Here is a 16,541-nt window from a genome sequence, read left to right on the forward strand (position 1 = left end):
TAGAAAAAAAGAAAATAAAAATTGATGACAGGGACAAGGCGGTGCGACGGTACTGGCCCGGCCGGCGCGACGGCGCGTGCCAATGTAATAGCGCGCGAAGGCTGCACTTCGACCTTTAGCACTTTATCATATTTGTATTGTCTAATGACAAAAAGCTGTAAACGTTATTTATAAAGACATTCTGTAGTAGGTAGTAAATATACCTAATATTTAGTATCAGGGTGGAAAAGGGATTGTTAGCAATGAAGTTTATATTTGCATAAGAAGAAAGGATAGATAGATAGACAGATAATTTATTTGCATTACTTACTAACAGCACACAAATTACAACATACATATACAAAAAAAAAGCGTGATAACATTAATGATAAAAAAAAATACATAAAACTAAATACAGTTTTCGTATGTGAGTGTGCCATAGCAATACAAAATGGCCACAACTCAGTTTATTGCTTCGCCTTCAAAAGAGCAAAGCACTGATATTCTGTTGCGGCAAAAGGGAATAGGGTAACAATAAAACAATACTACCATATTATCCATACAATAAATAGATAGATATACAGTAAACAGACAGATATGATCTACAGTTTATCTAGCAGACATATATGATATACAGTTATTTTATCATTCTTTCTTTGTAATTCTTTGTTCTTAGCTTTTAGATATGAGTCAGTACTCGTGTTAGTCCGATTTAGCGATGGGCCAACTCGTATAGTTTTGAACTCGAATCAACCGAATTGAAATGGTGACAGATTCGAATCGCAGCTCGAATCAGGTCGCATTCACTTCGTATGGGATCAGTATTACAGTTGAATATGAACTCAGCACCTCGGTTACTTGACTCGTTTCAGATTTAAATCGTTGATAGCGCGAACTCGCAGGTTTCAATCAATTTATAGACACCTACAATATTTTTCATGTACTTTCTAAAGCTATTCAGATATTTGCGTCTGGTAGTCATCATCTCACGTTGCTTAGCTGATGATGGAAGTAACGATTAGAAGTTAAAAGATAATTCCCGAAATATTAGGCACGTTTAGACCGTTAGTAGTATTCTTTCAAGTGATATTCAGATGAGCTGATAATGGAGTACAACTCCTTAACGGTTAGAAGTTAAGGGATAATTCTTTAAATATTATAGGTACGTTTACACCGTTAGTTGAATTCTTACAAGTCACATGAGCTGACGATGAAATAGCACTCCTTAACTCTCAGGAGTTAGGAGATAATACTGCAATATGACGACAGAAACTACTTAGCACTTCTTGGATAGATATGGACGTGTAGGACTATCGTCTTCATTTCTTAACCGACATCAAAAAAGGAGGAGCTTCTATGTTTGACTGTATATTTTTTATGTATGTTCACCGTATGTATACTCCGTCAATTGTGGATGAATTATGAAAATTATTTTTTTGTCATCAAGTCAGAATCTCATGAGGGTAAATATACAAAAGGTGTAAATATACTAAAAATGGAAAAATAAATAAACTTTAAAAAAAACCGACTTCAAAAACCACAAAACGTCATTACACTAAAATGTAGTAAATATCAAAATACAGATTAAACCAATTCAAATAAATTTAATTTTATTTTATAAAAATATAAAAAGTTATGTAATCACCTAAGAAAATACATAAAAGTTTAATACTTATATTTTTACTATTTATTTTAACATTAATTAATTAATTAGCTAAGTATTAAAAACGGAACAGTAACATTTCTAAAAAAAGAGCTCGTCGTCAGCTAATCATGAACCAATCGCCTTCTCTTCCTTTAACTTGCGCCTCATGTGATGGTACTATCTTGTTCTGCTTCGCAGCTTGTTCGATTGGTGTAGTTATGTCGAGTATTATACACCACACGCTATGGCATGGTGCAGTGCAGATAATAGGTACATACACATACCAGTATATAATTCAAAATACTTGTACAACGCAAACAGTAAAGCATAGATAATTTACGAAAATTCATTGTATGCGACAAATCTATGGATCGGTAACAGTAACTTACATTTCCAGTCATATAAAGATAATAAATATATTATTAGATTGACTTTGACTTCATAAATCTCACTCAACACTATTCTGTTACATTTATAACAAAAAGTGCCAAAATCTCACCTATGACCGCACCATGCTATAGCGCGCGGAGTGTAACTGTAAAACACGCTGCAGAAATATCACGCACACGAGAATCTTGCTCATATGATGTTTCTGTTGCGTCGCACGTCACAGCCACACAGAATTCACAGCAATCAAATCTAGTTGACGTTATGACGAACACAGTCGGCCGAGTTGCGTGCGACAGTGATCCGAGCGAGGATCGCATTCATATCACGGTTGTGACGTAGGTAGCGCCGTATTGGCTTTATACGAGTTGATTCGAATTGATAGAAAAGCCAGTTCGAATTGAGCCGACGGCAATACAGCTTGAGTAACTCGAGTTTTTTTGATTCGAATCGCCCATCACTAGCTTTAATATAACTCGTCACATCATACTTACATATTCAATTGACAGATGTGCGTACTAATTTTATACTCACTACGTCTTGTGTTTGCGGATAGCTTTTTTTATTATGTTAGACCGCATTATTATTGGCTTAATAAACTAATAAAAAATTAGTGTAGAACTGTAAGCTAATGCTAAAATTATGGTCCATAGTATGTACTATTATGGTCCATAGTATGTACTTTTAATTTCCCTATAGTTTTTTAGGTCTGTGAAAAATAACTGGTGAGTAATACATAATTGTTTACATATAGGATTTTTTTTATTAATATGTTTTACGGCTCTGAATACCGACTCGGTGTTGCCAATTTTCCATAATTAAAAGTTACGCGAGACTGCTCGTCCATTTATTGCACACAAAGACACATTAATCAATGCAAATTATTAATTTGAATGTCTTTTGCGATTGTTATGGTTTTTAATATATTTAAAACCGGTTACCGGATAGTTGCCAGATATCTGTTTCATTATAACGAAATCCCGAACAAAGATATTGAAGCAAAGTATATTCAACGTAAAAGCCCCTATATGTTTAATTCTATAATGTTTACAAAGCTTTAAATGTTAGAAAATTGGAAAGTCTAAAAATAAAAAAAAAAAACGAGTTAGTTCTGTTTGCCAACATAACAGACATAACCAGTTTCGATCAACCAATTTTAGGGTTTTATAGTTGTTATGAACCTTTTGCGGGGCGGCAATAACGCAATAGAGTCAAAAGTAACAGATGATGTAACAAAAATAACGTACTGGCAATGGTGCCCCGCCTACTACCGGTCATATAGTTGTGTAGTAGATGTATGTTGGGTATGGGTTGGGTTACCAATGAGGAATAATAAATGAGGCGAAATCATATCGACAACCATAATGAAACTCACCACCTAATTTGTATTTGTATTGGTTGTTTTCTATATAAAAGTATTACACATAGGCTATAAATATGTTGATTTGCTAATCACCGCTAGTTCTCGGACTAAAATCGTAAAAAAAAAAGACAAAGGTTATATTTTTAAAACATAATGTTCATTTTTAACGATATATATACATCTATACGTGTAACGCAAATTTCATTAACATACCATGTTTGTTGTTTCCGACAATTGTTTTGATTTAATCCTATCCTAATAATTAATAACATGTTCAACAATAACAGAGGTTATTGTTAGTATGATTACTAATAAGATTTATACGGTCCAATGCGTACTTAGAGCATTAAGTTATAATTGAATTTTACTATAAACAAGTATTTCATTAATTCGGTATTTTTTCGGACCAACTGGTCGCAGTCTGGTGGCATTTGACCACAAGTATTTTTGTCCCTCTCTTTAGTCATGGCTTTTTAATGCTAAACTTTCAAGAAAAGAACATATTTATTCCTTTTTAAAAGACCGGTTGTGTTGGTGAAGTTGGTGTTTTGGGTGATCATGGGCGGCAGTAGTCGTTTACAGCCGCATTCTCGTTTGCCCCCTGTGTTGTAAAAATAAAAGGATGACAATGGAATGGCATACACTGGCGGGGCACCAGTGAGGGATGATAGGTGAGGATGAAGCAGGTCAGGTAGCCCACCGTGACGAAACTAACAATAAATCAATCACGATAATTTCCAGGGGGAACCACGAGGAGGTCGACCTGAAAGAGTATATTGCTAGCAATGGGGCTACTATTTGGTGCAATAAGTATATACTCGTAGCTATATTTATAATTGCTATAAAGAGCTATACTTGTAAAATATTTCTAATAAAAGTTTTTAATCTTATTCAATTTACAGTGTTTTTGATTGGTAGTCATTTGATTTGGGGTTTCATAAAATAAATGATATTTGTTGGTAGTTTCGATATTTTAAAAGTCTAGGAACCCCTGCTTTAGACGCCCAAACTCTGACCCTTGACCCTTGAACCTTCAATCTTCGATCTTTCAGATGGCAAAAATGTATTTGAAACATTCCGAAGCAGAATATGATGTAGATGCAGTCTTTAATTGTAGATTTATATGTATTCTATATTCTTAGAATAAACAGATTTTTTAAATTGGCAAATAATTGCGATACTTCGATAAGCACAAGTATGAATGCTCTTATGCGGATTTATTAATATAACAAAAGCGCACTTGAGTTTAATTTAGATAGCAATTTTTAATACTCGACTTTTTATCTTTTCAGTACAATGAAGAAATCTATTGTAATAGCGGTTGGCATATTATGCTTGAGTTTATTCATATTGGGAATAGTTTTAGTGGCAACATATAAAGAGGTAATTAAGTTATTTAATTAATAATATTTTAATTTAGTGAAAAGTTTGATAAAAGTATAATATTATTATAATTATAATTAATATATAAATATAGAGTTTTAACATTGTAATATAAACTATTATCGACCTGGATAACATTGAACTGTTATCTATAGGTAGTGTTCATTTCCAACGGCTAGTGTAGGTACATTATCTTGTATGGGTTTATTATTATATATAATAAAGTTATAAATACAATTTAGTATGTTTGTGTATATTTTATAAACTCTTGGGGGGACATTAGCTATCGAATTACATTTTTATGTATTGAGACATATTTTAATACAAAAATTGGACAGTATACTATGGCTATATGCATTCTATTGTTTTTAGCTTAGGGTTTTCCTCACGCTATAATAATATGTCGGTACAATACTAAAATTAATAAATAACGCAACAATACATTTAAATTAATTAACCAGTTTTAATAATAAACTATGGTTACGTACATGTGTTTAAATTTTCCTTGTTTGTTATATGAATTACACATTACAAATGGAAATAGTCAAAATCAAAGAATTTTGTTCTACAATTTACAAAATTATGTTTTACTAATTTGTTTTTTTTTTAAATAATTTTACAAAAATTTATAAAATTGTTTTTAAAAAGCACATACTATGTACTCTTGGACCTGTCTTTGCATATAGCTGAAGGCTCCGTTCCTTATTCTAGAGTGGGTACTAAAAGATTTTGGAATGGGCACCGCCAACCCGGACCCCTGTATATATTATTTTCATTGTAAATTTTTCATATTCATTTACCTAACTCATACAATTCCAGAAGAACGAGAGCAAGTTTGAGTATGATTATACAAAATGTTTAAAGTACGACACAAGGAGCGACACGTTTCAAAACTTAACCTGTGCAGAATTCAGGAATAATTCTAGCGGTTATTGCATATGTTTCATTAACTTGACGATTACCGAAGACTTATATGGAGATGTACCGTTAACGCTATACTATGATTTGAGTTCATACGAGCAGCCAAATTACAGTCAGTCAAAGTGAGTTCTCCTTTTTTTTATTATTAAATTTTTGTTACGCAACTTCCATAGAAAGGCGTTTTTCAATTCACATTAATTATTCAGTAATAATTCATGTGAATTGAAATATGTGTTCCTAAAAATAAAATAAAAATAAAATTGTAAACAGATTTTGACGATTATTTTTATTGGTTTACTTAACGGGTCGGTAGTTATTTATAAAATGAAAATAAGATTTTTTTTTGTTCTGTTTATCACAAAGAGAAAAGCAATGGGCTCTTTTTATGACATTTCATATGTGTGATGACAGATTTCGGCATTCTACTGTAACATTCTTGTAAAAGTCTTCGAAATAAACCAGTTTTTAAATACAGGTGCCGTGGAGGTTCCTTTATTTATTTTTTTGAACATTATGACTTTTGAACTCAGTTGTCGCAATCCATCGCTTTTGTCTACTAAGACATTAAACGACATGAAGTCTTTTTTACAGAGATGAAAATCAATTATTAGGTAAAATATCAGAAACTCCTGCGGCTCAATGTGAGCCTTACAGTTATTTAAATGGCATCCCCATATACCCATGTGGAGCTTTGGCCAACTTTATGTTTAACGGTAAGTGTATAGGATTTTGATGTGTATTCTCAAATTCTTCTTTTCAATTCTCTTTATAAGATTGTACTGAAGAAGCTCTGGCGCAAGCAAATTGTATACTTACTTATATTAGCCAGTGTTTATTATTTATTTATCTATTGAAGTAATTATAATATCATAACAATAAAGACCAAATGAATAGTGTTCATATATAATAATAAGTCATAAGTTCTGTTAAAAGTGAAAATGCATTTTTTTTTGACGTTATGTAATATTACTAAAATTTAATACCTACATATTTATTAAAGTCTTAGCAAAAAATATTCTATTCGAAATGACCACCTTTGTCTTTTATACAGGCCTTTAATCTGTCTGGCCACGTAGCTATGGATTTACGCACTGTTTCCAACGGGAAATTTCGCTACTGACCGCTCCAAAGATTTTTTAAGAGACTCAATGTCGCCGTGTCGTTTAGAGCAGGCCATGCTCTCTAAAACTGGCTATAATTTGAAGTCTAAAGGGTTGAGGTCTGGGATAGAAAAGGGCCAGTCTTCAGCTCTTATAAAGTCCAGAACGTTGGTTTCAAGCTAGGCTTGAGTAGTTCGTAGTTTGTAACCAGGTGCAGAGTCCTGCTGGAAAGTCCAGGGTATATTTTTAAAAAGTGTATTGCTGAGAAGTTTCACAATACGATCCAAGACTGACACTTTGGCCGAAGTTTTTACTCCTTTTTCACAAAAATGTAGTTTTGTGATTCCTTGATAAGACACGTCTCATCAAACCATCACTGACGCAGGATGATGCCCACGTTGTACCTTTCCAACCACTTGAGCAGCTTCTTTAGAACTGTGAGTGTACACTTTATCATTTTGCTTATTGTAGTGTTCTTCAATCATGAAAATGTTTTCATCAGTAAAGAGGATATTTCTGTGCTTTTCACCTGCGTATCGCGACAGAAGACGTTTTGATCGATCCATTCTCTTTTTTATTGTAAAGATTGATTTAGGGCATGTCCTGTATATCGACGATAAGCACCCAGCTTCAGGTTTTGTTTTATAATACGCGACAAAGTTCTAGCGGAAATGTTCATTTCTCGCGATAAGATTTTTTGCTTCCTAATGGGGTTTCGACGAATTCTGGCTTTAATAGCATTAACAGCCTTTGTAGTTCTAACAGCACGCGGCCGCCCAGATCTTTTTGGTCTTCGACAGAGGAAGAGTTGATGTATCTGTTGATAGTACGATATACAAACATACGGCTGATACCAAGCTAAAATAATTAAAAAGTTAAAAAAAAAAACAGTTTTTATGTTACAGTATTTATGGCCAGACTAGTTACAGTGTGTAGGAGGATATATTATCCCATACGATTAATCTGTTTTTAAGAACATAAAATAGTAACCCTGCCTGGGCTATCGGTATACACTGGCAGGGTGTTGGTGATAGGAAAGGATAATAGCAGATCAATTGATCCATCATAACGTGGCATCATCTAAGTTTATTCATTAAAAATTAACCACGGTGGTTATATCATGAGGGGCAACCTTTATTATTTTTTTTATACCAGTGAGGTGGCAAATAACCATACGGCCCACCTGATGGTAAGTCGTTACAGTAGCCCATGAACGCCTGCAATACCAAGGTTATTGCGCGCGCTTTACCAACCCTGAAGTAACCTCTTTACCCCTCTTGTGATAAACTCCATGCTGTAGTCTCTTGGAAGAACCTCGGCAGTGAGTTCATTCCATAACCCGAGTGATTGTGAGAGAAAACATATCTGAACATGCTAGCAATAATCCCACTAGTCCTCATTACTAACTGTCCCTTCAACCTGTTTAATAAACAGTCTTTTAATCGAAAAGATAAAGGTATAATCTTAGATTAGGTAATATTATATTAAAATAAGTATTATATTAAAAATACTTTTAGTTTATGTAACATACTGTTATTTCGCCACCATGATTTTTTGTTTTATTGTTCGTTGTTTAAAAGCATTACTTTATACTCGTATAATAGCGACGGTATTTAATTTTGTTGTTGCGGTTGTGGTGTGCTGTGGAGGATGTGTGTACATTATAAATATATTCCTACGCTCACATAAATAATGTATAATTATTTTTTTAGACACGTTTATCCTTAAAAAATATGGTTTCCGGGATCCTTGGCCAACAGTGAGTCATGGAATGATAAAAGAAGAAGATAAAATCGGTTATCGCAACCCACCAGGAGACCTAGGTAACTTTTGAAAAATAGTAGATGTAATTTATTTTTGTGTATTATGCCATTCATATCTAATCTATGACTAATAAGCATTATATTAAGTAGTTTGGATACATTATGTGTATAGTACACAGCACAAATAAACCGCGTACTTAGTCATAACACCTAATGTAGTCACTAAAATGGTCTGGGCGTTTTTGGAGCAAAATTGTCAAGAGAGAGTAAGTCATAGATTGAACATAATATTCGTTGTTTTAATTTATATATATATATATATATATATATATATATATATATATATATATATATATATATATATATATATATATATATATATATATATATATATATATATATATATATATATATATATATATATATATATATATATATATATACACACACATATCTGCCCTTCATACGCTTTCTGTTTTTACCCAATGGTTAGCTGGTAGAGAATGCCATATGCCATTAAGCTCGCCATTAGTACAAAATTTTATTGTGCAATAAAGAATAAATAAATAATAGGTACCTGCGGTTCTAAGTGTTTGTGGACTTGATACAGCGGTAATTATTAAGCTAAGATTTTTTTATTCTACAAAACAGTGACGTTAACACGGATTACAAATTAAATTCTATTGATTTGTAAAAAGAATATTAATATTTAAGAAAATTTATATAATATTGATTATTATTTATTTCAATTTTTATTAAATTGTAATTAATTAATATAAATGATACTTTTTCTCTGCAATTACAGAAAAAGCGCTACAAAACTTTACCAAGCCACCGAATTGGATGAAAAATGTATGGGAATTGGATACAACTTATCCAGATAATAATGGTATTCAGGTACTTGATGGTTGTCTATATTTTGCTCTCTCTTTCTCTAAGTTATATATTACCCTGCTCTAAGATATTACCAAATGGAATGACGAATTCAGATGTTGGGATGGATAATATGTATATAATAATATCTATATATCGAAATGAACGATCGAAACCCGACTAGCATGGGAAATATCGAAATTAATAATGATCTTTTTTTTCTATCATTAATAGCCAGAGATACCAATAAGCAAACCAATTACTAATGCCTAGTCTGATGTGCTGCAGAAAGTTTAGTAGAGTTGGTGGTTAAGGAACGTTTATTATGGGAAGACTATTGTCTAAGTAAGTCTAATATTTTACCGGAGTTTATGTATTATAATTGTTACAGAATGAAAGGTTTATTGGTTGGATGAAAACGAATTGGAGACGAAAGCCATTTTGGCAACTCAATGATACTATACTTCCAAGTGGACGTTATTTTTTCCGCGTAGACTACAGTGAGTATAGAACATTATATTTGGATTTTTCCTATCCCTGTTTTCTTTGGAATCGTATAAAGAGGATGCCAAAGAATTACTACGAGTATATACATTATGAAATAACAATAGAACGACGTCTTTGAGCAAACGAACATATAAAAAACGTATCTTTTTGTTTGCGATACACGTATAATGGTGATAAAGCTATTTAACTTGAAAGAGTATTGTAAATATAATGCTTTATTATAAGTATAGAAGCAATCGATTTTTATTAATCCATAGTCAACATTTATAAAAATACTAGCCAACACGGCAAACTTTGTTCTACCATATAAATATTTGTTTTTAGATAAGGACACCAATAAGGGTGTCACACCCAGTGGTGTGAAATGTACTTTACGACCTATTATCATATCTATCAAATATACATAATTTTTTTTAGAAATCGGTCGAGCCGTTTCAGATGATTTCGACCACAAACATCATGTACGAGATTTTTATGTATAAGACTTGTGAAATGTTAGGTTTTCTTGTAGATTATATCAGGAACAAATCAATTTTCAAGTAAAAGATAACTCAGTGCTCCGTAGACGAAGTCACAGGCATTACTTAGTACCTATATAATATTTACTAGCTGTTTCTCACGCTGAACAGTTTCTGTTACTTTAATAATTTTAGAAAATGCTTCTTTGGTTGTTATAAGTTTCGTGTATTTATGGCTTAAAAATTCTTAACATTAGAAGGCGAAAGCTTCACATGAGTAATACTGGTAGTTATGCTATCAGTCTAATATTCAAATATATTTAATGAAAATCGAATCACGTGATAATGGATCACGTGATGACCTAACAAACAAAAATTACGGTATTTTTTTATAGATGATAATGGAATGGCAACCCCGTCTGCGCTAAAGGTATACGCTGGCGGGTTCCAGTGAGAAATGATAGGTGAGAATTAAAAGGCAAGTCAGTTAGCCTATCGTAATGAATGCACCTAAAATTCAGCACGATGGTTTCTAGAGGAGGCCACGTGAAGGTCGTCTTAACTGTTATCAATAGCACTCTATATTGTTAGCAATAGCACTGGTATTCCGCATTACTAACAATTCCTTTCCTTCCTCTAAAATGCGGTATTAATAAGTAAAGTTATTGCACAGTTTTTTATAGTTTATGATGTTTTCTTATTTGCAGACTATCCGCAAACTCTTTATAATGGGCCGAGGAAAATCATATTGTCTACATATCGCATCGAAAGCAATCTTTTTAAACTTGTAATGGGTACAATACTACTAATTATCGGGCTTATAGTACTTTTACTAAGTACTATGGTTTATTTTAAAACCATAAAAAAATTAAGAGAAAAATATTAATACTGTATTTATACACAAGGATCATTTGTTGACGTGGCTATTATATTACGCTTTTGCAAATTAGGTAGGTGCATGCATGCGCATAAGATTTTATTAATTAGAAGCCTAAGTTGCAAGACCAGATATGAGTGCATGCACCAATATTGAAATTTTTTTCTAAATATAGCTTTAAAATTGTAATCGTAGATAATGTTCTGAATAACTGATTATTATTAGGTAAGTAATCGTTTATTGTCACCTCTGTACCATTATTTTGATCTTTCTATAAATATAATAAAAGAAATTAAGTAAGATTTTTGAGCTGAAATTTACGATTAACTATAACATAATAGTTCTGACCATCTAAACCATAAAAATATGGTTATTTGGTCAGAACAATACATATTAAGGGGAAAAATCATCATATATATATTCCCTATTAACCACCATGGTTTTAAGGGAAACCCTGTGAAGCAATAGCGGCTACTAGTCCCAATTATTAAGTATTTATGACCCTTTATAATGGTCCTTTTTTCGCGATTAATACTTTATAGCCTGTAGAAGCTTTTTAATATGATTGTACACAGGAAATCTGATCTCTATTAAAATATGTTGCTCAAACAGATTTGCCTAAACATAGTTCAATTACCTATATTCCATAAATATCATAATATGGTTATTGGGTGTTTATTTTAGGCGCTTAAAACTTGACAGTTATACGAGCTGCTCTGCAAATTGATATCAAAAACGTAAACTATATATGGTCAGTTTGTAATTAGTAGGTCCTTTACTACATACCAGCGAAATTTATATTTGCTGCGATTTTATTGCTTTATCATCAATGACTGTGCTAAATCGGTCTTTTTTGTATTGAACTATTTTGCTCCTCATTAAAAAAATAATCGAACCCTGATTCGATTCTATATAAGTACTCAAACAAGTACTTGAATACCTATAGAAGATATTCGAGTACTTCATCAAACTTTCGATTGATTGATTTCTAAAGCTTATTTTAATGAAAATTTTCAGTCATTTAATGGCAGTATATTTTCAGTCATTTTATGCTTTTGGCATTTAAGCAAAAACATAATGAAACAATGAAATAGAAACATTAACATTACAATAAACATACAACTAAAATTTGAAAATTCTAAGTACTCGAAACCTGTATTTGAATGTAGCGTATCCGTGTTTATCTAAGTTCATAATTGTTTTAAGATTAATTAAAAAAAACACACACACATACAATTAAAATACAAAACCTTAATGGAGAGATAAATCGGATTGAGATTTAAAATTCTATGTACGTATGTAATTAATGAAAGTATTTCCATTTAGTATTACATTTGACTTGCGTAGAATCTGTCATGTATTTAAAATTTTGCAATAAGTCCTCGGATTGGTCCACTCTATCGCCATGTTTAATTAACTTTCATAACATTATGAAATTAACATCTGTCATGGCGTAGTAGCTTAATATAGTGCCTCGACTTTGGTACTTTGTCAGCTTAAAATTTTCGATTTTTTTTTACCAGAGGGGGTAAACGAGCATGCGGCTCAGCTGATGGTAAGTGACTACCAGCGCCCACGATCACCCACAATAACAAAGGCATTGCAGGTATACTGCCGGCATTTTAAAAAGGAATATGCTCTTTCTTGAAGACTATAATGTCGTATCGGTTGGAAAATACTGCTGTTGGAAGTTGATTCCAAAGAGTGGTTATGCGTGGAATAAAGTGCCTTGAAAAACGCATGATGGAAGACCGCCACTCATCCAGATGGTTGGGATGAAACTTTAGTTTGTGGCGGGTTGTAAGGTGGTGAAAATCAGCTGCAGATATCGACCCGAAAAAATCCTCAGAGCACTCCCCTGATAAATTCGGTTCTACCGAATGCACAGAGACGCAACATCTCTACGCAGTTTCAGTGGGTCGAGTCGGACAGTAAAACGCTGATCATGATTATGATCAGCAGCCAATTCGAGTGACCCGACTTTGAATGCGGTCTAAGGGAAGGAGTTGGTGCTGTGGCGCTCCTGCCCATAGATGAGAACAGTATTCCATATGTGGCCTGACTTGAGCTTTATACAATTTCAAGCGGTGTTTCGGCGTAAAATACCGTCTTACTCTATTGAACATTCCTAACTTTTTGGAAACCATCTTAGCCTTTTCCTCCAGATGACAAAACTGAACGTTGCTAGATATATCAACGTCAAGTACCCCTAGACTCGACTTATTATCAAGGGAAGTGCTCTAAAAGTAAAAAGTAACGACAAGCGGCGACTTTTTTGCAGTGAACGCGCAGACTTGTGTCTTCTTCGGGTTAAATTCGATAAATAGATATTATGATAATCTTGACGATTACTAACGATCTCTTTTGATATAACACTAGATGTGCCAGCGATATCATCATAGATATTAGATATATGTAAATTTCACTGTTGCTAACAACTTGACTAGTCGACCTTTTTTATTGTTATATAGGTATTTATTGATATTTACTATTATTATATAATGCTGTATTATTTATATCAGTTTTTCGTGACGGATTTTTTGCAATTAAATACTGTCAAATTTTTAAACGGTGCTGGTTGTGTTTGGAGGGAATAACGTTGCTTAGAGAAACCTCGCAACCACTATAATCACAAAATATTAAACTGGTATTATCTACACTTCGATTTTAAAATTCGAAACTATATAATTTGAAACGATCTTCAATAATTATTCATAACATGTGGGGCCTCGTAGGTATAATAAGAAATATATAATATCCCTTATTTCATTAGATACTTATAATACACTTTATATACAACATATATATAGATACTTATGTAATAGACGAAACCAAAAATCTAGAAATTATTAATTTCTTGTTTTATATTTATAGTCCTATAGACTGAGTAACTACTTAAAATTGTTAATTTAAATCTTATATTTTTATACCTTACTTTTCATATTATATTTATAGTCCTATAGACTAAGTAACTACTTAAAGTTTTTAATTTAAGTCTTGTATTTTTATACCTAAGTTTTCATATTGACTCTATTTTGCAATTTTTTCAATCGTATACCTAATTAGTTATCGTATATTATTAAGTTGGCTTAAGAGAATTTTTAGGTGTTTAATAGTATGTTATTATACCAAAGTTTTCATATTGACTCTATTTTGCAATTTTTATAATCGTATACTTAATAATAATAAGCAGATGCAGTCACTAAGAAAATATTTTCATAATAAATCTGAACAGTCATCACTATATGCATATGCAATAAAAATAGACAAACGATTTATACCTCTTAATTTACATGACAACAGTACCCAATATAATGAACAAATAACGACTAAACAACAAAAAATAGATATCTGGAGCAAAAAGTATCTTCACGGAAGACACAGAGCATACCTTTGCCAACCATATGTCGACAAGAATGCGTCGAACAAATGGCTGAAACGCGGCGAACTCTTCCCAGAGACAGAAGCATCTATGGTAGCAATACAAGACCAGACAATAGCTACCAGAAACTATACAAAACACATAATAAAAGACCGCAATTTGCCTAATGACTCATGTCGACACTGTAATACTGCTTCCGAAACTATCCAACATATTACAGGTGCTTGCAAGACACTAGTACAAACAGATTACAAACATCGTCACGATCAAGTCGCTTCAATTGTACATCAATATATAGCACATAAATATAAATTCATAGAAAACAAAGTTACATATTATAAATACAATCCAACCAACGTACTTGAGAATGCATACTGTAAACTATACTGGGATAGAACCATCATTACCGATGAAACCATTCATTTCAATAAGACCCGATAAAACTATACATGATAAAGACAATAATGTAGTATACATAGTTGACATAGCTATTCCGAATACACACAATATACAAAGCACTATTAATGAAAAACTATCAAAATATACAGACTTAGCAATGGAAAGCGCACACCATCCACATAATACCCATAGTACTAACGTCTACAGGAATCGTACCCAAAAATCTTTACAAATTCCTACCTATACAATAGATTTGCTACAGAAAGCGGTCATCCTCAATACCTGCCGCATAGTCAGAAAATTTCTTTCCTCATCATTGTCATCGTCCTCATATATAATTTAAAGTCAACGATGCTTGGCTAAGGCCCGCATGGTTGAACAATTACCCCCATAAAAAGGGAGATGTTAAATACAATATATATTTAAATACTAATAATAATAAATCTTTATTTTCAGGTATATACTCATAGTTTAATATCGTATATTATTAAGTTAGCTTAAGAGACCATTTAGATGTTTAATTTTATGTTATTATAATATTTGTGACTCTCAACTATATTAAATAAAACATTGTCGTATTGGAAATAAGAGTAAATAAATTGCCGGGCGTTGTTATTTTATTGATATGTGGAGCTGCTTTCAAAAGTGATGTCTTTGTGTAGGTTACGTACGTACGTACTTACGTACTAGATTTGTTTTTTATTATGAACCAATTTCCAAGTAAATGGGTAAAAATTGTCTATGTGTAAAAACCTAAAAGGTTTATATAAAATTGAAAATCATTGTTAAATATCAATAGTTACATACTACCATGGAAAATTTTTATTACTACATACAGAAGTGGAAAAATAAACATATTTTTTAGATAGTGTTCATGAGAATGATACTGAATAGTGTGAGTGATCCTCTTATAACTCGATAGCCTGACGTGCCGTGTTCGTATTTAAAATTTGTATTAGTTTTTTCCCGTATTCTTTATGAACAGTGATCAGTTTCACTGATAGAACACTCATTAGCTTCGGTACAGTAAATACTGTTATACCAAATACCCATTTGTTACCTATTGCGCCTTTTACCCATTGTATCTGCGCCTTCATTGACCTTGAAAAGGCTTATGATAGAGTGGACAAGAATGAACTGTGGTCAACACTGGCAATGTGGGTGAGCAGCCACTTGATACGGGTATTCAAATCCTTATATAAGGATTCAAATGCCTGTGTCAGAATAAATGGCGTCTATACGGACTGGTTTGGCATTAAACGTGGTGTTAGACAGGGCTGTGTAGCGTCTCCTTAGCTGTTCCTATTTATGGACAGTTGCTTAACCGATTTGAAAGGATCTGATTGTGGATTCAGGATGAATAAGTTAGTATTTAAGACTTTTATACGCCGACGACCAAGTACCACTTGCATCGTCAGAGTATGAATTACAACAAAAGATGACTGTAATGAATAAAGAGTATGCAAGAAAAATTATGAAAATAAATGTGAAAAAGACGAAGGTA

General features: G+C 32.5%; 1 protein-coding gene across 5 annotated transcripts; it reads left to right on the top strand.

Moving 5' to 3' along the window:
• The first annotated feature begins 2,482 nt into the window (after positions 1 to 2,482).
• Positions 2,483 to 14,788, top strand: LOC113514968 (cell cycle control protein 50A-like). 5 transcript variants are annotated; one of them, XM_052895802.1, is made up of 8 exons: positions 2,483 to 2,736; positions 4,667 to 4,757; positions 5,577 to 5,800; positions 6,258 to 6,391; positions 8,491 to 8,601; positions 9,347 to 9,438; positions 9,806 to 9,914; positions 11,087 to 14,788. In XM_052895802.1, exons 2-8 carry the CDS (start codon positions 4,671 to 4,673, stop codon positions 11,263 to 11,265), a joined length of 936 nt encoding a protein of 311 aa, XP_052751762.1. In that variant the 5' UTR covers positions 2,483 to 2,736; positions 4,667 to 4,670; the 3' UTR covers positions 11,266 to 14,788. The 5 variants fall into 5 exon arrangements, 3 of the variants coding, with proteins under 3 accessions (XP_052751762.1, XP_052751761.1, XP_052751760.1); XM_052895801.1 differs by lacking the exon at positions 2,483 to 2,736 and adding an exon at positions 3,290 to 3,315; XR_008252957.1 differs by lacking the exon at positions 2,483 to 2,736 and having other exon boundaries at positions 11,087 to 11,481; positions 12,780 to 14,788.
• Positions 14,789 to 16,541: the final 1,753 nt, after the last annotated feature.

This window comes from Galleria mellonella, unplaced genomic scaffold (genome assembly GCF_026898425.1).
Source record: "Galleria mellonella isolate WM207_F2 unplaced genomic scaffold, CSIRO_AGI_GalMel_v1 utg312, whole genome shotgun sequence".
NCBI lineage: Eukaryota > Metazoa > Arthropoda > Insecta > Lepidoptera > Pyralidae > Galleria > Galleria mellonella.

What these genes read in the sequence shown, in the direction of transcription:
- LOC113514968 (XM_052895801.1), top strand. An exon ending in CAGATAATAATGGTATTCAG is followed by an intron (nt 9,439 to 9,805) that starts GTACTTGATGGT and finishes TAATTGTTACAG; the next exon opens with AATGAAAGGTTTATTGGTTG. An exon ending in TTTTTTCCGCGTAGACTACA is followed by an intron (nt 9,915 to 11,086) that starts GTGAGTATAGAA and finishes TCTTATTTGCAG; the next exon opens with ACTATCCGCAAACTCTTTAT.